General features: G+C 39.9%; 1 protein-coding gene across 5 annotated transcripts in view; it reads left to right on the top strand.

The window, feature by feature from the left end:
* The window catches only part of KIAA0319L (KIAA0319 like), a 109471-nt gene that overhangs the window by 65146 nt on the left and 23464 nt on the right, over window positions 1–20861 (top strand). For all 5 annotated transcript variants that reach the window (XM_067725453.1, XM_067725451.1, XM_067725450.1 and 2 more), the window contains exons 4-11: window positions 2937–3180; window positions 6046–6147; window positions 9224–9321; window positions 12226–12313; window positions 12786–12878; window positions 14939–15071; window positions 18114–18342; window positions 20189–20312. In XM_067725453.1, coding sequence (XP_067581554.1) covers window positions 2937–3180; window positions 6046–6147; window positions 9224–9321; window positions 12226–12313; window positions 12786–12878; window positions 14939–15071; window positions 18114–18342; window positions 20189–20312 — 1111 coding nt within the window. The remainder of the gene's footprint in view (window positions 1–2936; window positions 3181–6045; window positions 6148–9223; window positions 9322–12225; window positions 12314–12785; window positions 12879–14938; window positions 15072–18113; window positions 18343–20188; window positions 20313–20861) is intronic.

Raw genomic sequence — 20861 nt, 5'->3', positions numbered from 1 at the left:
TGTGGGATCTTAGTTGCCTGATCAGGGATCGAACCCATGCCCCCTACACTGGAAGTGCAGAATCTTAACCACTGAATCGCCAGGGAATTCCTATCAATGTCTTTTTTTTATCCTCATAATATTTATTTATGTATTTATTTATTATTGAGGTATAGTTGATGTACAGTATTGTATAAATTTCAGGTGATTCACAAATTTTAAAGGTTATACTCCATTTATAGTTATTATAAAATATTGACTATATTCCCTGTGTTGTACAATATATCCTTGTAGCTTATTTATTTTATATATAGAATACATAGAATTTTGAACCTCTTTATCCCCTACCCCTATCTTGCTCCTCCCCCATTCCCTCTCCCCACTGGTAACCACTAGTTTGTTCTCTATATCTATGAGACTTTATTTTTTGTTATATTCACTAGTTTGTTTTATTTTTTAGATTCCACATAAACTTATAAGTGATATCATACAATATTTGCCTTTCTCTGTCTGACTTATTTCACTTAGCATAATACCCTCCAAGTCTGTCCATGTTGTTGCAGATGGCAAAATTTCATTCTTTTTTATGGCTGAGTAGTATTCCATTGTATATATATATACCGCATCTTCTTTATCTGTTCATCTGTTGATGGACGCTTAGGTTGCTTCCATGTCTTGGCCATTGTAAATAATGCTGCATTGAACATTTCAAATTTGTTTTTGTTTTTATGGATATATACCCAGGAGTGGAATTGCTGGGTATGGAAATTCTATTTTTAGTTCTTTGAGAAACCTCCATACTGTTTTATACAGTGGTAGCCCCAGTTTACTTTCCCACCAACAGTGTACGAGGGCTCCCTTTTCTCTTTCATCAATGTCTTACAGTTTTCAGAGTATAAGTCTTTTACTTCTTTGGTTATATTTATTCCTAGGTTTTACATTATTTTTGATGCAATTGTAAATGAGATTGTTTCCTTAATTTATCTTTCTGATAGATCACTATGAGTGTATAGAAATGCACCAGATTTCTCTATATTAATTTTGCATCCTGCAACTTTACTGAATTCATTTATTAGTTCTAATAGTTTTTTGGTAGCATCTTTAGGATTTTCTATGTATAGTGTCATATCATCTGCAAACAGTGACAGTTTTACTTCTTTTCCAGTTTGGATTCCTTTGATTTCCTTTTGTTGTCAGATTGCTGTGGCTAGGACTTCCAGTGCTATGTTGAATAAAAGTAGTGTGAGTGGGCACCCTTGTCTTTTGTTGAGTATGATGTTGGCTGTGGGTTTGTTATATATGGCCTTTATTATGTTGAGGTATGTTCTGTCTATAGCCAGTTTTAGAGAGTTTTTGTCATAAATGGATGTTGAATTTTTGTCAGAAGCTTTTTCTGCATCTATTGAGATGATCATATGATTTTTAGTCTTCAGTTTGTTAACGTGGTATATCACATTGATTGGTTTGTGGATATTGAATCATCTTTGCATTGCGGGATAAATCCCACTTGCTCATGGTGTATGATCCTTTTCACGTAATGTTGAATTTGGTACGCTAGTACTTTGTTGAGAATTTTTGCATCTATGTTCATCAGTGATATTGGTCTGTAATTTTCTTTTTTTGTGTGGTGGCTTTGTCTGTTTTTGGTATCAGGGTGACACTGGCCTTCTAGAATGAGTTCAAAAGTGTTCCTTTCTCTTCAATTTTTGGGAATATTTTGAGAAGGATACATGTTACTTCTTCTTTAAATGTTTTGTAGAATTCACCTGTGAAGCTGTCTGGTCCTGGACTTTTGTTCACTGGGAGTTTTTTAAATTACTGATTTAATAATTTCATTACTGGAAATTAGTCTATGGCATGAACCAATTTTTGTGGCTGATAGAAATATTCTCTCTTGATTGTGGTTACATGGTTGTATACACTTGTCAAAACTCATTGACCTATACACTTTAAATGTGTGCAGTTTATTTTGTGTATTATACTTCAATTAGTTGATTTTAAAAAATCCATACAACCACCCTGTTTAACCACTCATCATTTCTCATTTGGATGAATGCAGTAACCTCCTAAAGGGTATTCCTGCTGTTGTCTCACTCCTTCAAACCCATACACTGTGCAACAACCTGAATGGTTCATTTAAAACAAAAACCTGACCTACCTTGTCACTTCCCTGTATATAACCCTTTAATTGTCATCATCACCTGGCTTCTTAAAGTAGCATCTAATGTCTTCTTTAGTCTGACCCCTCACTGTCTTCCCAGCTCATCTTCTATTACTCCCTGCCTCTCACTTTGCTTATGACTCATTTCCCAACACTAGCTATGTTAATCTCATTTCTTGTGCTTATACTCATCTCTCCCCTCAGCCCCTTCCCTAGTTTACCCTTTAAAATGCATCTCAGGACTCTCCACCTCCAGAAGGTCTTTATTTACTTATTTAAACTATCCTTCTTCACATGCTTCCTCTCTCCAAGAAAGAGAAGTACTCCGATTATGTTTCTTTGGTTCAGTCATGGCTCTTATAGGTATATTTACCATTTTGGCTTATTATGTTTCTAGTCCTTTCTTCCCCACTAGATTGTGTGCTTGTTGAGCACAGTGATTATGTTTTAATTATATTTTGGATCCACAGGCCTGTTTTATAATAGTTGCTTATTAATACATATTTGTAAAAAGATTGAATATAAATATTAAGTAAGAAAAGAAGGTAAAAGTATACATAGTGTAATTATTACTACTTTGTTTTGAGCAAAACTCTTCCCATAGAAAAAAATACTGGGAAGATTTATATCAACATTTTAACACCACTTTGGGTGATAAGATTAGTTTCTTTAATATTTTTGACAGTTTTGCATTTTTCAAAAAAAAAATTTAACATGCAGTTATTTCATGAGACATGACCTAAAAAACTGGCTGTATAACTTTTGCCTATTCAAATGAATTTTTGCATTTCTCTAGGTCCACAACACAGATACAATTTCTAATCCCTTAACCACAGATCTGACTGCGAAGATTCCTGGTTGGTCAAATGTATCAGTTCAACCTGAGGCATCAGAGGACCCGGGTGCTACTCCTAGCATTCAGCAAGTAACAGTCCCTGGGAAAATCCTGATTGCTACCCCTCTGCCAGTGGCTCCTTCCTACAGTTATGCCACCCCTACCCCTCAGGCCTCTTTCCAGAGCACCTCAGCACCATACCCAGGTGAGGCCCTTTTCTTCTGTCCTTGGAGATAGGATGGGGAAATAGAGATTTTGATCAAAGTGTTCCCTGTTCGTGGAAAGAAAGGAGGGAGGCATGACTTTTAAATACTGTAGGTTAAAAAAATAATAATCCTGTTAATGTCCCTGTAATCATAGGACTTGGTCTCTCAATCCTTTTTTCAATAAGCTCTAGCCTATGGGTATTTTGAGGCTCTTTCCAGAGCCAAATTCCACTGTACCTAGATTCAATTAAGTAATGTTCAAGGAGCCAAGCAAGCAGAGGCCACTGGGAAGAAAGAGTCGGGTCTGTATAACTGTTTGCCTTCTGAATGGGTGATTGTGGGTCAGATATTTGTGTCTGTGATTTCGATAGCATCTTTATTTTTATTTTTTAAATGTTTATTTATTTAGGCCGTGCCATGTGGCTTATGGGATCTTAGTTCCTTGGCCAGGGATCAAACTGGGGCCACAGCAATGAAAGCACTGAGTCCTAACCACTGGACTGCCAGGGAATTCTGCATCTTTATTTTTTTTATTATTATTATTTTTTGCATCTTTATTTTTAAAGCAACTCATAGGAAGGAGATTTATACAGAGTGTTGCCTTAACAACAAGTCTGCTTCATAAGTTCTGTTCTAAGGTATTAGGAGGAAATGCTTAATCAAGGGAACTAAGTTGATCTTTATCCTCTGAAAAAGTCGACAGGGTGAAACAAAGCCAGTGAAAACGAATTTTTGCCAATTTTTAATTTCCTAAGGTTTCCTTCAGTGGTAATATAACAAAATTTTAGTGTTTCAGTCCTGAGGCACTAAAGTAATTTTTGTATTCAGGCAGAATGGTTGTAATTTTTGGTGTAATTGTGAAAGTTTTGGGCTGCGCTGTATATATATAATTTTTTTAAATAAATTTATTTATTTATTTTTGGCTGTGTTGGGTCTTTGTTGCTGCATGCGGGCTTTCTCTAGTTGCGGTGAGCGGGGGCTACTCTTCATTGTGGTGCGCGGGCTTCTCATTGCAGTGGCTTCTGGTTGAAGAGCACAGGCTCTAGGCACACAGGCTTCAGTAGTTGTGGCACGCAGGCTCAGTTGTTGTGGCTCGTGGGCTCTAGAGCTCAGGCTCAGTAGTTGTGGTGCACGGGCTTAGTTGCTCTGTGGCATGTGAGATATTCCCGGACCAGGGCTCAAACCCGTGTCCCCTGCATTGGCAGGCGGATTCTTAACCACTGCGCCACCAGGGAAGCCCTGTGCTGTATTTTTGACCATTATACTTTCTCTAAGTATAGTGATTTCCTTCTTTCTTTCTTTTCTTTTTTCTTTTTTTTGAAAGTTACTGCAGCAATTCTTATTCCACCTGCTGCGGTGTCTAAATGCTGAAGCTTCCATAATGGATGGTTTCATTTCTCCCCAAGTGCAGTGTTCCCAAGCAGACAGATAAATCTCAAATTTCATATTTGTCTAGGAAACCCTTTTCACCTTCCAGTCTTGGAATATGGGTGAACCAGCCAGTTGTTTGCTTTAAGCTCTCTAGTTCCTAGGTCTCATACCAAGTGAACAATTATTGTTAGAGAAATAAGATTTATATAATCAGTGGTTCTCAACAGCCTGTAAACATTTTTCGTTGTTACAACCGTGGAGGAGGGGTGCTACTGACATCTAGTGGGTAGAGACTAGGGATACTACTAAACATCTTACAGTGCACAGGACAATCTCCCCCCATCCCAACCCCAACACGCACAAAGAATTGGTCCAAAGAATTGGTTGTGCCATAGTTGAGAAGCTTTGACATGTATGGAATAGCTGGTGAAAAGCAGAAATATAGTATCTAGCTATTAGCTGATGGATGTTTCAAAAATGCTAAAGTAGTTCAGGAAGTAGATCAGTTCGAACTGAAATGGTCTGGGAAGATTTTTTGGAGAGAAGCCTGGCTTTTAAGCTAGAAACAAAGTACTGTATTTATAATAAAGTAAGCACACACCCGAATTGAAGACAAAAGCTTTAGCAAAGTCCCCAAGAGTAGACTTCTATGGAGCACAAGAGGGAAAATGAGTAAAACTAGAGGCAGAATCAGGTGGAAGGGTGAGATGATGTGATCAGATGATGATGGATCTCTGATGCCAGGTTTGGAATTTGGACTGAAACATGGTGTGGGAGTGGGGGTCTTAAGTAGGAGACTATCATGGTGGGTGAGTATTTTAGAAAAATTCATGGTGATGGGTGTTTTAGGGAGACAGAGTGGATTAGAATGGGGAGAGCTAGCAGAGGGAAGACCAGTTAAGATTCTTGGAATTATCTAAGTCTATGGCTGTATCAATTGAAATGGAAACAAAATTAAGGCTGGCCTTGCGGCCAACACTTGCCTTTTCCTCTAGGAACTTTATATATATATTTTATTAGAAAGTTATGTATCAGCATAAAGATGATCCTTGAAACAGAGTTGAACTCTGTTTATTGAATTCTGTGGAAAATACTATATAAAGAGGGCTTAGGGAAAGATCATAGTTAAAATACAGTGGAGAAAAACTCAGAGAGAAAGGAAGAAAGTGGAATAATACGGTGTCATGATAACCATGAGTTTTAAGATGGAGGCAGTCAGCAGTATTAGATACCACAGAGGTGAAGGATGAGGGTTGAGAAACAGCTATTAGATTTGCTAAGAAGCAGTTTGTTGATGACCTCTAAGGATCCTTTTCGGTGGAAAAGTGGGGGCACAGTCACGTTTCAGGGGATTAGAGAGTGGGTAAATAATGAGGAAATGAAGGCAGTAGCTGAATATTGTTTATAGAAGAAATTTGGCCATAAAAGGAAGGAGAGAAATGAGATAGTCTGGATCTAATTTCTTATCTCTTGTGTATTTTCTTCACTTCCAGTTATAAAGGAACTGGTGGTATCTGCTGGAAACAGTGTCCAGATTACCTTGCCTAAGAATGAAGTTCAGTTAAATGCATATGTTCTCCAAGAGCCAGATGCAGGTAAAACATCCACTTATATTTGGTTAATGTTTTAATTCATAATGGAATCTACATACATTTACTGTCTGTAAAAGTCCTATGAGAATAAGATATAGCTTGAACATGCACAAATATTTATGTGATGTGAGAGGCAATATAATGTTTGAGATCATGGGCTTTGATGTCAAGGCTGGGTTCAAATCTGAGCTCAGCCAGTCATTAGCTGAATGATTTTAAGCAAATTATTTAACTTCTCTAAGTTTCCATTTCTTTCTCAGTAAAATGAGGATAATAATTCCTACTTCATAAGGTTACTTTAAGAGCAAAATGAAATGGTATAACGTACCTATATACCTCAGTGCCTAGCACATAGCTGATGCTCATTAAATGTAGATTTTATTATGCCCATTTAAAACTGGGACTCAGGTTAACCTGTTTATTTTGGCCAAACAACTAGTAAGTAGCAGATATAGAACTTGTAGAGAAGTTATTCAAGACTACTACTAATATAGATTTGTCATGTAAAAAAAAAGATAAGCCCAATGTAATATACAATATTCAAATTTATGAAATATATAAATTAGGGAATGATTAATTTATTACTTAAGAAAACTTTTGTAATATGCGCATCCTTTTAACCTTTGAAGTACATGTTAATATACCAAAGTTTGACTTATAAACACGTATTCTCTTAAGATTACCTGTGACATGAAGTGAAGCATATGTTGATGGAAAATGATTGCATTGGCTTTGTGTTAACTCTCATTATAAGGTTAGTCAAGTAGCTCATTGTAAGGCTAGTTAAGCAAAATGCCTTACTGTATTCAGGATGGGGGTCCTTGCATTTTAGGTACACATGTTTCCAATACAATATCCCTACTTTCCGGGCCTAGTACCAAATAGTGTATTTATGCAAAAAGTACTTTTCCAGAACCTAAATGCCCTCTCTGTTCTTTTTTTTTTTTTTTTTTAAAGGAGATGTTGGGGGTAGGAGTTTATTAATTAATTTATTTTTGCTGTGTTGGGTCTTCGTTTCTGTGCAAGGGCTTTCTCTAGTTGTGGCAAGCGGGGGCCACTCTTCATCGCGGTGCGTGGGCCTCTCACTATTGCGGCCTCTCTTGTTGCGGAGCACAGGCTCTAGACATGCAGGCTCAGTAGTTATGGCTCACGGTCCCAGCTGCTCCGCAGCATGTGGGATCCTCCCAGACCAGGGCTCGAACCCGTGTCCCTTGCATTGGCAGGCAGATTCTTAACCACTGCGCCACCAGGGAAGCCCCCCCTCTCTGTTCTTTATTTCTGCACTCACATTGAGTTTTCCTTATCAGTTCATTCCACCTTCCTATAGAGAAACATATTCCTTTCCTCCTCTGGTGATAAGTTAAGGTGAATGGATTTGGTGGCCTTTGAAGATGCAGGTAAAGAAAGAACTGCTTTGAGCTGCAGTTGCTTCCACTCTTCTGTGAAAGGTATCCTGGCACTACTGTATTTTCTTTTCTAACCCCTATTTGCATATACATTTCTGTGAGTTGATATCACCTTGTATATCAGTATTCCAAAACACATCAGTTCAAAAACAGATTCTTTCAACTCTCCACTCCCCAGTTTCTTCAGTCTTAATCAGATACATGAGATGGATGGTTTCAAACTTTCAAAGGTTGGGGATGATGAGGCAGGACCAGCTCTGCCTGTTCTTCATTCCTCTCATCTCCTATGGCAGCCCCTGCAGCACCTCTCAGGATCCCTCTAGGGTTCAGAGGCATGATTTGAAAACCACTGCCCTAAATCATTAAAACCAGCATTCTGTCTAACAGACCTGTACTCAGTTGTTCCTACCGTTAGGCAAATTCCTGTCTGTAAGGCATAATTCGTCCCCTGAGCTTTTCTGTTCCAAGAGTATTGTCATTTGTTGAAATTTGTGTTGCTAGCCTTAGATGTTATAAAATTGTCAATTCCCAAGCTAGTGTGAGTCTGTTTTCTGTGTGGGGAAAAAAAATTTCTAACTACAGTTGAAGAAATGTCATGTCTTAGCACCAGTCCTACTTCTGCTTCTTCTTTCCTGCTCCTCACGTAACCTAACTTCTACAGATACATTTATGAAAGCTGCCTGGGGCTGACAACTGGCCAAAACAAAGCTAGTATTCTCTGGAGGAAGGAAGAGTAATAGATCTTGTATCTCAGGCTTATAAAGTAAAATCTAGTCTTAAGACTGTTTGGAATTAAGTTCTGTGTGTTAACTTTTGAACTCATGAAGTAAGAAAAAGGTGACCATTCTCTGTAAGCATTTGAGACTTCTTTTTTTTCCCCTTTTATTTTTCCCTTTTTGGGTAGTAAATTAAATGAAACCTTCCTACTGAATCCCACCCATTCCTAGCCATAAATGCATCTTGTTCCAAAAAATATTTAAGACAACTTTAACTGGGGAGGGATTCCATTTAGATAACAGGATTCTATCCTCACGCTACCCAGTGATACAGTCTGAGCTACAAATGAGGACCATTTAATGCTTCATTTGATCTTAATTAATTTCAGTGGGGCCTGTTTTAAATGGGCCATCCCCTACCACCTTCTGCAGTGTGTTATTTATTAGCTCAGCAGGAATGAAGTAGCTCTTTTAACTCACCAGGGTGTGATGACCTCAGTGAGACGAGTATTGTTAGCACTCTTTAAAAAGGTATTTTTGAACCATGTTATTTAGAAGTCATTGCTGTTCTTTGTTGCAAAAGAAGTTTTGCAAGAAAATGGCCTTTATTCCCAGTGAGTTCATCCATAGTGGTTTGTAGGGCATGTATTTTCACTGGGATGCCATACCATGAGCAACCTGGTATTTTAGGGGAGGATTGGCCCAAAGCAGCGTGGGTATGGGGCAGGAATGAGCATTGCTGGGAGAGAGTTGGCAGAAGCCCTAAGTATAGTTGAGTCAGCAGAATCCACCTTTTCTTTCAACAGAATGTTTGGTTTCCCTTTGGCTTTGGGGTAAAATCTTGAAAACTAAGGTCTTGTCAAGATTGAGAAAAATTTTGTTATTCACAGGCTATGTGGTTGCCCTCTTTGTGTGTAGGTGTGTGTTTTCATGATTTTTGTAACTGCCCTTCTATAGGAGAAACCTACACCTACGACTGGCAGCTGATTACTCATCCTAAAGACTACAGTGGAGAAATGGAAGGGAAACATTCCCAGATCCTCAAACTATCCAAGGTGAATTTGCTTCCTGTCATTTGCAGGGATGGGGTAGAGGTACTGACCATTTTCTAACATGTATAATATAGAATTTTCTGTCCACACTTAACTTAGGAACAGTCTTTCAGAAGCGAATCCTCCAAAAGTCTGGCTGGCTGACATCCAGTATTTGTTAGTGTATGATTCTCAAATTTTCATTTATGGTGAGAATATTGTATAAGCATAGTGGTGATAGCTGAAAATACACACTAAACAGCTTTTAAGGGTAACATAAGGATTTTAGAATTTGGGAGATAAGCTAGGTTATTTGTGGCCACATGACTGTGTAAATTGGCTCAGTCTTTTTTTGGGATTCAGTGTAGTTATTAAGAGCCATAAAAATGTTCATATTCTTTGGCCAAGCAATTGCTTTTTCCTTCCTTCCTTCTTTCTTTCTTTCTTCCTTCCTCCCTCCCTGCCGTCCTTCCTTCCTTCCATCCTTCCTTCCTTTCTTTCCTCTCTTTCTTTCAACAACTGTTCATTGTACACTAGTTATGTGGCAGGTATTGGGGATTTACTAGTGAATTAATCATAATATTAACATTTAAGGAAAATAGAGTCTAGTAGGTGCTACTGACCAGAAGCAGGTAATTATAACAGGAGTCCACTAGGTCAGTGCATGGGGTATTGAAGCCCTGGGGAGTTAGAGTAGATTTTTTAGAGTTGGCCTAGTTGGGTCATGAAAGGTGACTGGCTTACTGGGTAAAGGGTGGAGTGGTAATACCCCAAGCAGAGGAAGCAATATGTCCACTGGGCCAAATAATAGAGAGAAATGTGGGAAAAAGGGAATTTTACGTGGTTCATCCTGACTGGACCCCATGGTATGAGAGGAACAGTGGCACAAGTAAGTTGGAGAGATGCAGGTGCCAGATGGCACAGAGCCTTGTGTGCCAGAGTGAGGCCTTGGGCTCTTATCTAGAGGGAATATGGTGCCTTTGAAAGGTTTTAAGCAGGAGAATGACATGTTCAGATTTTCAGTTTAGAAGGATCACCCTGACTGCAGGTTGGAGGAGATACGACTCAAACTAGGGAGACCAGGGAGGAATCTATTGAAAAATGTAGGTGTGAGATGATAATAGTCTGAGTGAAAAAAAAACTAAATAAATAAAATAAAACTTAAAAACCACCTATTGAGCTCTTACCATGTGCCAGAAACAGTGCGAATTATTTTATGCAGTTATTTCATTTAATCTTCCTAACAACCCCAAGATGTAAATATTAGTATTTGTTTTACAAATGACGAAAATAAAAATTAGAAAAACAAAGTGGTTTGGCCAAAGTGCACAAAGCTATTAAATGGTAGATTTGAACTGGAACTTTCCATCTCTAAGCCCATGCTCTTAACAACTGTGCTATGATGAATGGTTAAAAACTAAGGTGATGACAGTGTGAATGGAGAGAAGTGGGTGGATTTGAGAAATATTATGGAGGTCAACTTGGTGATCGATTAATTGGGTGGAGGTGTTGAGGAAGAGAAGTCCAGGATAATTTTAGCCTTTTGGCTTAGACACTTCATTGGATGTTGGTATATTTGTGGTGATCTTCACTGAAATGAGGAACATAGATAGAGGAGCAGGTTTGGAAGAGGTTTTCAGATGATTAATTCATGTTGGGACAGAGTGAGTTTGAGGTACCTGTGAAACATTTGAGTGGAGGGATCAATAGGTAGTTGGGGGTAAGGGGCTAGAGATCAGGATGCAAGTCCGGGCTGGAGAGATAAATTTGTACACCAGCGTCAAATAGTTGACAACTGAAGCCATGAATAGATGAAAACATCCAGAGAGGGTGTAGAGTGAAGTAATAAATGGATTGCAATTGGAATGCTGGGGAACACTGTCATTAAACGTATGGAAGAAAGAGGAAATGGAAGAAAATGAGGAGTAGGCCTAGAAGTGAAAGCCAAGGAAGGAGAGCATTACAAGAAGAAGGAAGTGGTCAAAAATGCTCCATGCATTCAATTAGTGTTTACCCAAAGAAGATAATTCAAAAGAAAGAAAAAAACCATTTTACCTGAAAGGTGTTCACCACAGCATTAGTTATAATAGTAAAATTTTGGAAACAACCCAAATATCCAACAATGTGAAATGCTTATGTGAATTATGGCACATTTATTCATGTACTATTCTGCAGCCATTAAAATGACTATTTAAGAGACTGTTCTAATGGGAAAAGTGTTCATGCTAAATGAATGGAAGAAAGAATAATAAAAAGTTTGATATATCGTGATTTTAGCTAGGCCCTGAATACCACTGAAATATGAGCTCCTCAAGGGTAGGGACCTTATCTAATTCCTCTCCAAACCCCAGGCCTAGGACAATGACCACATATAATTGATTCTCAATACATGTTTGTTGGACAGATATACTGTTTATAGCTCTTTTTTTGGATGTGGTAAAAGATGAGAGGGAAATAAGAAAAATGTGATTAGTTGGGGTGTTAGGACAATGGGATTGTGGGTGATTTTTTTTAATGTTCATACAGTTAGTGGAAATCAGGAGGGGGAAATATTCAGATATTTGAGAGCTATTTGGTGTTTTTTACAAAATGTTTTTCTTTGCAGAGATGATTGTTTTAATTTCATAACTGTGAAGTAGGATGGTTGGGCCCTTAATGTTCTTCTGAAAAGAAAATGGGAGTACAGAGATGTTGAAATCCCTTCTGTTGTTCCGAGTCAGCTAGTAATAAGATTCACATGAAAAGCTATGGTTTTTTAGTTTATAATTCATTGTTTCATATCTTCAGCTAGTTACTTTCTCCATTTTGGAAATGGTGCAAGAAGAGGAGAATTCAAGAAACAACATTGGAAAATTCAGATATATGTGTTATTTTAAATATTATGCTGCTGTTTGTGGTTGTCTAAAAGATCTTCTCTCACTTCTGCAGCTCACTCCAGGCCTGTATGAATTCAAAGTGATTGTAGATGGTCAAAATGCCCACGGGGAAGGCTATGTGAATGTGACAGTGAAACCAGGTATGTTACCCAGCCCTGGCCATGTCTCCACTGCTCCTTCTGCAGGATTCCCAAGGAGATGGAGATTTGATGTTAGGGGTTTTAAATTCTCATTCTTTTTTTGTAATATATTTACGTATTGGGCAATTCCTAGTTCACAAAGCTTTTTTGTTGTCCACCTCTACTCAGCTTGCTTGAAAGCAAGAAGTTGCTGCTGTAGTACTTCTGATGTAGTAGATAGGACATGAGCATTGAAAGAAATTGAAAGAATGCGCAGGGCATGGCCTTAGCAGTCGTCAGGTTTAGAAGAGGCTTTAACACTCCCAGGTGTCTTAGGTTAGAATGGCAGCCTGATCTGTGACTTTACCATTTGGTGATGCTCAGCTCTCACTTATGTAATGGAAAATGACTTATGCTCCACCCAGATATGGCCTGCTTCTCCTATAATTTATAAAGACCCTCTTCCAATTTCTTGTGGGTCATGTTCTTGCAGAGCCCCGTAAGAATCGGCCTCCTGTTGCCATTGTGTCACCACAGTTCCAGGAGATCTCTCTGCCAACCACTTCTACAGTCATTGATGGCAGCCGTGAGTACTTGTCTAGGCATGATGTTTCAGAAGAGCCTTCACTGTGTACTGGTAGAAGGTTTGGGGCCAACTATGTCTGCATACTGTTTAGGCCAGTCCTCTTGGCCGTGTTAGGGGAAGACCAACCATCTGAAGCAATTCATTAGGAAGTAAAAACCAGACAGGCCCTGTTTAAAATCCCCATGTGGGGCTTCCCTGGTGGCGCAGTGGTTGAGTGTCCGCCTGCTGATGCAGGGGACACGGGTTCGTGCCCCGGTCTGGGAAGATCCCACATGCCGCGGAGCGGCTAGGCCCATGAACTATGGCCACTGAGCCTGCGCGTCCGGAGCCTGTGCTCTGCAACGGGAGAGGCCACAGCAGTGAGAGGCCTGCGTACCGCAAAAAAAAAAAAAAAAAAAAAAAAAATCCCCGTGTGGCCTGTCTGCAGTAATAGTTCTGCTCTGAGATGGTAAGAAAGTAGGATTGTTCATGTGTTTAGCATTATTTTAGTTGAAACTTGCTGGTTTTCAAATTCGCTTGCCTGGAGTTGCCATCCTTAGCTATGGAAACAAAGCTCCTTCCTATCATGACAAGATAAGTAACTGAGGGTCTTGACAAAGAGCTCTCACTCAGCTATCACTGCCTAGCAAGATTCTCGTTAGCCTTCTCCTGGAGAGACTCACAGAATGGAGCACACACCCCTGCCTGGGCCCATTGTTAACATGTCACCCTTCAGAGGAGTGTCACCTGATGGGTGACATGAGACGATTTCTGGGCCTTGGCTCTGTGTGTGCAAGAGGTTTCGGGCCTGTCACTCTCCAGCATTGGCTTGGTCTCTCTGGAGGCCCGTTAAGGCCCTGTCACCCCTGAGTGTCTTGGCACAACAGGGGCTTGTGGCAGAGGCTGCTTTAGCAGAGGGATCTCTAGCGGGTTAAACCTTTCATGTAGGTGATTCTGGCCAGAAGAGGAGGACAGAAGAGTAGCAGGCCAAGAGGAAGAGGCAGAATAGGAAGAAACACTTGTGAGAATGGCAGAAAGGGTTCACTTAGTACCATTTTATTTTATATTTTGGATTAGATCAAAGTTGAATAATATGTAAAGGTACACAGTGAAAAGAATCACTACCCTCCCGGTCTCCCAACTATCCAGTTTTCCTCCAGGCAACCAATGGTATTATCTTATGTATCTTTCCAGAGATATTTGATGCGTATTTAAGAAAATACATATACAGTCCTTATGACAACACATTATGTGCACTGTTACATACAGTGCTTGTTTCTATATGTTGGAGAATTTTTCTGAATTAATACATGCAATACTTCTTCATTCTTTTTTTCCTTTAATGATTACATAACCTTCCATGATATGAATATATGATTTCATTGTATGAATATGTACTTGTTTTCAATCTCTATTGATGACCATTTAGATTATTTTTGACTTGCTATTACAAATAACATTATCGTGAATAATCTTGTAAGCATGACATTTAACACAAATATTAAATGTCCTACAGATACACAACACAAGTGCAAGTAGATCTGAAGGATTAAATTCTTAGAAGAGGAATTGCAGGGACAAAGATAAATTTTCCCAAATTGCTCCTTATAGAGGTTGTATCAATTTATGCTTCCACCATGACTTATGAGGGGGCCTCTTTCCCCACACTTTTTACCCACATAATGTGTTGTGAAACTTTGGTGTTTACCAATTTGAGAGGTTAAAAAATGCTATCTCAAGTGTAATTTAAATTTGCATTTCTTTTTTAAGTGAGGTTGAATATCTTTTCATGTGTTTAAGACCTTTTGATTCTCCTTTTTTTATACATATACTTAATACAGTAGCGTTTTAACCAGAGGTTGCCTGTGTTGGAGTCCTTGGAAAACTACGCAGTGGAATATTCATAGAGAGGCAGAATGACCCAATAATCCGAGGGAAGAAACACTCTGGGGAGATAGTCTGTAATTTCATGAAGTTTTCCTAGCCTCAAATCTCTGGGTAGTTGCCCTGGTTTGTATAAACTGGGTAAGTGCTAAGACCCAGTGCTCTCATGCTGTAACTGATATTTCTTTATGGTCAAGAAAGCACGGATGATGATAAGATCGTCCAGTACCATTGGGAAGAACTTAAGGGACCTCTGAGAGAAGAGAAGATTTCTGAAGATACGGCCATATTAAAACTAAGTAAGCTCGTCCCTGGGAACTACACTTTCAGGTAAATTTGGATCCTTCAAGTTTACCATAGGCCATTTTTTTCCCCTTATGGGTTTTACATTCTTATAGGAGTCACTCTGACAGATATCAAATTCCCTGTAGAGTTGGCTGATAATATAGCCTTTGGTTCCACTGGTTCTTTGAGCCATGTTGTAACTGTGGTCACAATAGTGATAACTTTTTAGGGCAAAGGTTCTTGCATAATAGATCAGGATCCACACAGCTAATCCTTCTCAGAGCCTTATTTGGCATATATCCAAACCTTTTTTTAGAATTTCTGTCATTAAGTGAAAGGGCCCATCTTCCTTTGTCTTTTCTCAAGAAAAATCTAGAAGGAATCTACTCTCATCTCTCCCCTTTGGGAAATGCTTCCTCAACTTAGGATATATCAAAATCTTTACTTTTGACTTAGTGGTTTATTTGAATATGATTTGTAGCATCTTTCTCTGTTGGGGCTTTTCAGAGAATTTGATTCAAAGATAGTTCTTTTGGGAACTAGTGTTGATATACTAGACTGTGATTAATGAGGATGAGGCTGACCCTAGAGTAATCCTCCTTACATTTGCATTATTCACTGTAGGCTACGAAGCACTCGTACGTGCGTGTCACGCAAACACCATATGTACACTATACCATCCTCATTTTACATCTGAGAAAAATGAGGCTTGGTGTGTTTACTAACTTCTCTGAGGTCACACAGCTAGAGCTGAAATGCAGATTTTCTAATCCCCAAGTCAGGACTCATTCCACTCTGCTCCTTGACTTGGCCTATATGTATTTTGTTTATGCTTCCTTGAATGCCCTTCTCAATCTGTTGGGACTCCGCCTATCTTTAAGAACCTCCTCAGTTTTCTGTGAGGCTCTCTGAGATCCCTCCAGAGAGGAGAGGGTATGTCCCTCCATTTTCCCTGTTGCACTCAGTGCCTCTATGTGGTGCCTGCCATGGTGCAACGGCTTGTTCATGGGTATCTGTTTTCCCCACTGGATCTGAGATTAACCACGTTTTAGACACTACCAGAGACGCAGCAAGGAATGTCCTAGCACAGCACCTACCATACAAATAAATATACAAGTTCTGACTCTCACTGACTCAAGACTTCAAGTGAATGAAGGGTAGCTGCTATTACAACAAGGTAGGAGCCTTCTCACTGAGTTAAAATGGAAATGTGAGTTGGTTTTCGCCTTGGATTTCTAATATAGGAATTTTAACATTTATGGAATTTAGCCTGGGCGATGTTCATCCTTTTTGAAATAGTAACAATAATAGCTACTGCTTCTTGAACATTTTCTGTGTTAAGTACTGTTCTGAGCTCTTTGCACGCAGTAGCTCATTTAACCCTTGTACCTGGTATTATAATGGCTCTTATTTTACAGATTAGGAAATATTGTCACAGAGAGGTTAAGTAACTTGCCCAAGGTCACACAGGTTGTCTGATTCCAGAGTCTGAGCTTTTAACCACAATGTTAACCTAGAGTGTTTTGGGTGAATGGGATATTGGGTGCAGTTCTCTTTTTCTAAGCCTCAGTCCATGAAATGATGGGATTGGGTTTGATTAGCATTAAGGTCCAATCTGTTTGATTGCACTTACCTTTTCCTCTCCCCCGCTTTTACACAGCAGTGGCCTCTTTCCTCAGCCCTGTGGTCAGCTGCTGTTTGGTTCCAGAACTTTTGTGTGCAAGCCAGGGACTGTCTGAGGTGAAAATCAGCGTAATGGGCAGCTGCCATTTTCCCATCTGTCTATAACTTGCTTTTGTTCTGAAATAGGAGACAAATAAGACATGTTTAAAAAAAAAAAAAAAACTGAAAACAGAGAAACTGGAAAGAGAGGAAAACTTCTGTGGATTTTTCTTTTTCAGATGTTTGCTGATTCGCACATGTGTGTGTGTCTGATGTTTTTGTGTTCTTTTTCTAAAAGCTGTAATATCAGAAGTCCCCTTAAGATCATAGGTAAAAAGTGAGATTGTGGGTTAAAAACCCCACAGATGTCTGGCTCTTTCTGTGGCTGGTTGTGAGATTTAAACAAACGACATGTCTTTTATATGCTTTTCCTCTTTCTGTCAGCAAAATGGAAGCAGCCCAAACCTCCTTGCTTGCTTATGCTCACATTTTGAGGTGGCAAGAGAAGCTTTAGGCTGTTCAGCTGGAAGGCATCATTTAGGTAGAAGCCTGCTCTTACAAATGAACATTTTTTTTTTCTCTTGCAAATTCTCTTTCACACTGGCACAAACTGTGGGACGCTTGCGTAGGAGAATTCATTTCCATCTCAGGCTTCTATCTTATTGGAGCTAGCCCCCCTGGTCCATCCTAGAGGCTGTCTGCCCAGGAAGTCCATTCTTGTGCTGTGTGCACAGCCAAAACAGGATGATGGGAGGAGAGCCTGCTGCAGTCAGAGCTTGCTTTATTTAGTGTAGCGTCTTTGAACCCCATAGGAATAGTGGCCAGGGATTATTGCTTCTTAAGACTTGGTTCTGGGCTTTGGAGTCAGAGAACTGGGCTTGCATGTTGGCTCACTATTTAGCTCTGGGCAGGTTTCTTACCTCTCTAAGGCTTCTATAATAGTGAGGTTGATGATACCTATTCTATATGATTGTTGTGAGGGCCAGATCAGACAATGCTTATAAAGGTACCAGCCACAGACACTTGCAGGCAGCAGAGTGAAATGGTGCTGGAGATACACTATCTAGATTTAGATCCTGACTCCACTGTTTTCAAGCTTTCAAGCTTGGGCAAGTTACTTTACCTCTTTTTGCCTCGGTCGCCTCATATGTATAAGGAGTAAAATGGGGATAGTACTTTATAGAGCTGTTGTGAGGATTGAATGAGATACAAAGTGCTTAGAACAGTGCCTGGCACACAGTAAACCCTCAGTCGGTGTTAGCTTCTCGTATTAGTCTAACTTTCCAAAAAGAATGCGTTAGAATTGGTTACCGATTGGTAATCCTGCCACATTGGTATTTTTTAGCCTTGATTTTCAGTTCTTCCATGTTTATTCCTCTTTCTTTAAGACCATCCCTGATTGCATTCCTCTCTCTTTCCTGATAGCTTGACTGTAGTAGACTCTGATGGAGCTACCAACTCTACCACTGCAAGCCTGACAGTGAACAAGGCTGTGGATTACCCCCCTGTGGCCAATGCAGGCCCCAACCAAGTGATCACCCTGCCCCAAAACTCCATCACCCTCTTTGGGAATCAGAGCACTGATGATCACGGCATCACCAGCTATGAGTGGTCACTCAGCCCAAACAGCAAAGGGAAAGTGATGGAGATGCAGGTAGGAGGGAATAGTTTCTGTCTTTTCTCGCCCAGGGAATTAGAGCTGCTGGACTGGGTCACCCATCCAAGGCTTATATTTCTCCATCTTAATAACCAAAGTCAGATTAGTGAATAGAACATTTGAATTTTTTTAAAAATCTAGAAAGATTAAGGGGCCTTTAGTTAACACATTAGCAAAAACTTTATCTTAAATGTTTAGTATTAGAGGAAAAGACTGGTAGCTGCTCTAGGATAATTTCAGGGAGTAAAATTCTTTAGAAGCTACAAGGGTGCAAATTTTTTTTTTAATACAGCAGAGGACAATTTATTGATTTATTTTTAACAGTCGTGAGTTACAATATTACATAACCCCTCCATGGACTCTTTACAGCAACCGTCTCCTTTTCAAAAGTCTCTTTTTTCCCAAACATTCCGTCCAAAGGATGAATGGTCTTCTTGCACCCAGTGCCATCCAAATGTTCAAGTCAAAAATATTTTTACATTTAGTTCTTTTATTTTTTTGTCTGCTAAAAATAGCATTGCAAGTTTTGGCTTCTTTTGACATAAAAATTACAATCGTGCAAAACGCTAACAATGAAGCATTGATCAGAATTCAGGCAGGTTGTCCAATCTGAATGCTTTAGATGCTGCAGCATTTTCCTTTCCGTTTTTCTCAAATAAACAAAACTAACAAACAAAACCCACAAACCCTTGCTATGTTAGAAACACCTTGTATCGAGCCCCCCATGGTCTCCGGCCACCGGCGGGTGACATGCTCGGAGCTGGCTGGATGACATAATGACAAATTTATGCAGCAGCAACATTTGGAAACTGTAGTTAAAGCTCAAGACGGCTCTCAACTCTCAATTCTGTGTTTAGGATTTACGGCTGGCAGAGGCAAACAGAGGTTTTCTCTGAGTTTTCAGTTGGTTAATGGGCCATAGGCCTTTTTCTACTTGCAGCAAGATATTTCCATAATTTTTATCGGAGTGTAGTTGCTTTAAAATGTGTTAGTTTCTGCTGAAGGGTGCAGATCTTGGTGAGCTCTATTACAAATTGGAGGAGATTGCCTGACTAGATGGTGAGCATCTTCTCTCTGGAGATATTTAAGAAGAGACTAGATCTGTCACCAGGTAGGTAACGTAAGTAAATGAAGAAAACTGGATGGGGACTGTGGCAAACCAGAGGGCGTAAGCCCTGACCAAAGGGGTCAGCAGCCCTCCAGTCAGGCTGGTTGTTGCCACGCTGGAGTATCGTCCCAGTGTTGCTAGGTCCTCCAGCTTTTCAAGACAAGACAGAAACCTAGACTTCTATGTGAAATTTTCCAACTTTTAAGAACCCTAAGGCCAAATAAAATGTCTGCAAGGTGTTAGGTTAGGTTTCTCCACTGCTGCAGAATCTGTACAGACCTGTAAGGGCACACACAGCATTACAAAGCATCTTGAGTCGTTGCTGCCATGTTTATCGAGGCAGCTTTGTTAGGGTCACGCTGTGTAGCTTCAGTAGGAAGAACATCGTTTTGTAAATTGTGTTATTTTACTATATGTTAATGGTTTTCTTTCTGCTTGGGTCATAGAAATGGATCTTGATTATCTCTGCACATTTTCCTGTACTCGTCTACCTTGTGAGAGCTCTGACTTTATTTGAAACTGTTGCTGTGTCAGAGGGTTATTTCCTTGAAGGGTGAAACTTTTAACAAGATGTCCCACAGTGTCTGATTGAGCATTCAGTAATTATGTTGAATTGGGAGGTAATGGCCCACTACCAACCTAGGTTTAGAAAACTGGGTAAATCATTTAGACCAGAGTAGGACTTCTTGTATGATGTGATTCCGGGAGTCCACTTGTCTGTATTTATATATCCAGGGTGTTAGAACACCGACCCTGCAGCTCTCTGCCATGCAAGAAGGAGATTATACTTACCAACTCACAGTGACTGACACAATAGGACAGCAGGCCACCGCTCAAGTGACTGTTATTGTGCAGCCTGGTAAGTTCTAACCTTGTGGTGCAGGCTCTTCTGTTGGCTGGTCCCTTGACCCTTGGGGGGAGAAGAGGGCTTGGGTTCTGAGCTCCATGAGGGTGGAAGTGGGAGTTACCAATCCACCAAGCCCCTGGCAGCTGCTCTTGTCCATTCCCCTAGTGCTTTCTTCATAGCTAGAGAGAAGGAGTATTTCACAACCTCGCTTGTGCCCTTGCTCTTGGCGAGTTATTGTGCCTTCAAGGGGAGCTAGCAGATAGAGTCTCTGCCAGCCCAAATCTTACCATGTCCTATTTTTTTTTTGGCTGGGGCTTGCAGGATCTCACTTCCCTGACCAGGGATTGAACCTGAGCCACAGCAGTGAAAGCGCCGAATCCTAACCACTAGACCACCAGGGAACTCCTCCCACCATGTCCTTTAAGGGCCACCTTAAAGCCCACTTCCTCAAGAAAGCCCTACCTTATCTTTCAGACCCTCTCATTTGAACTCCTATAGCATTATACTTCAATCCATGTTCTTTCAGAGTTGTTTTATACGTTTCAGTCTCATATTCTTCAT

Source organism: Pseudorca crassidens, chromosome 2, assembly GCF_039906515.1.
Source record: "Pseudorca crassidens isolate mPseCra1 chromosome 2, mPseCra1.hap1, whole genome shotgun sequence".
Classification (NCBI taxonomy): domain Eukaryota; kingdom Metazoa; phylum Chordata; class Mammalia; order Artiodactyla; family Delphinidae; genus Pseudorca; species Pseudorca crassidens.
The sequence above is the reverse complement of the archived record's forward strand: the minus strand, read 5'-3'. Positions and strand labels throughout refer to the sequence as shown.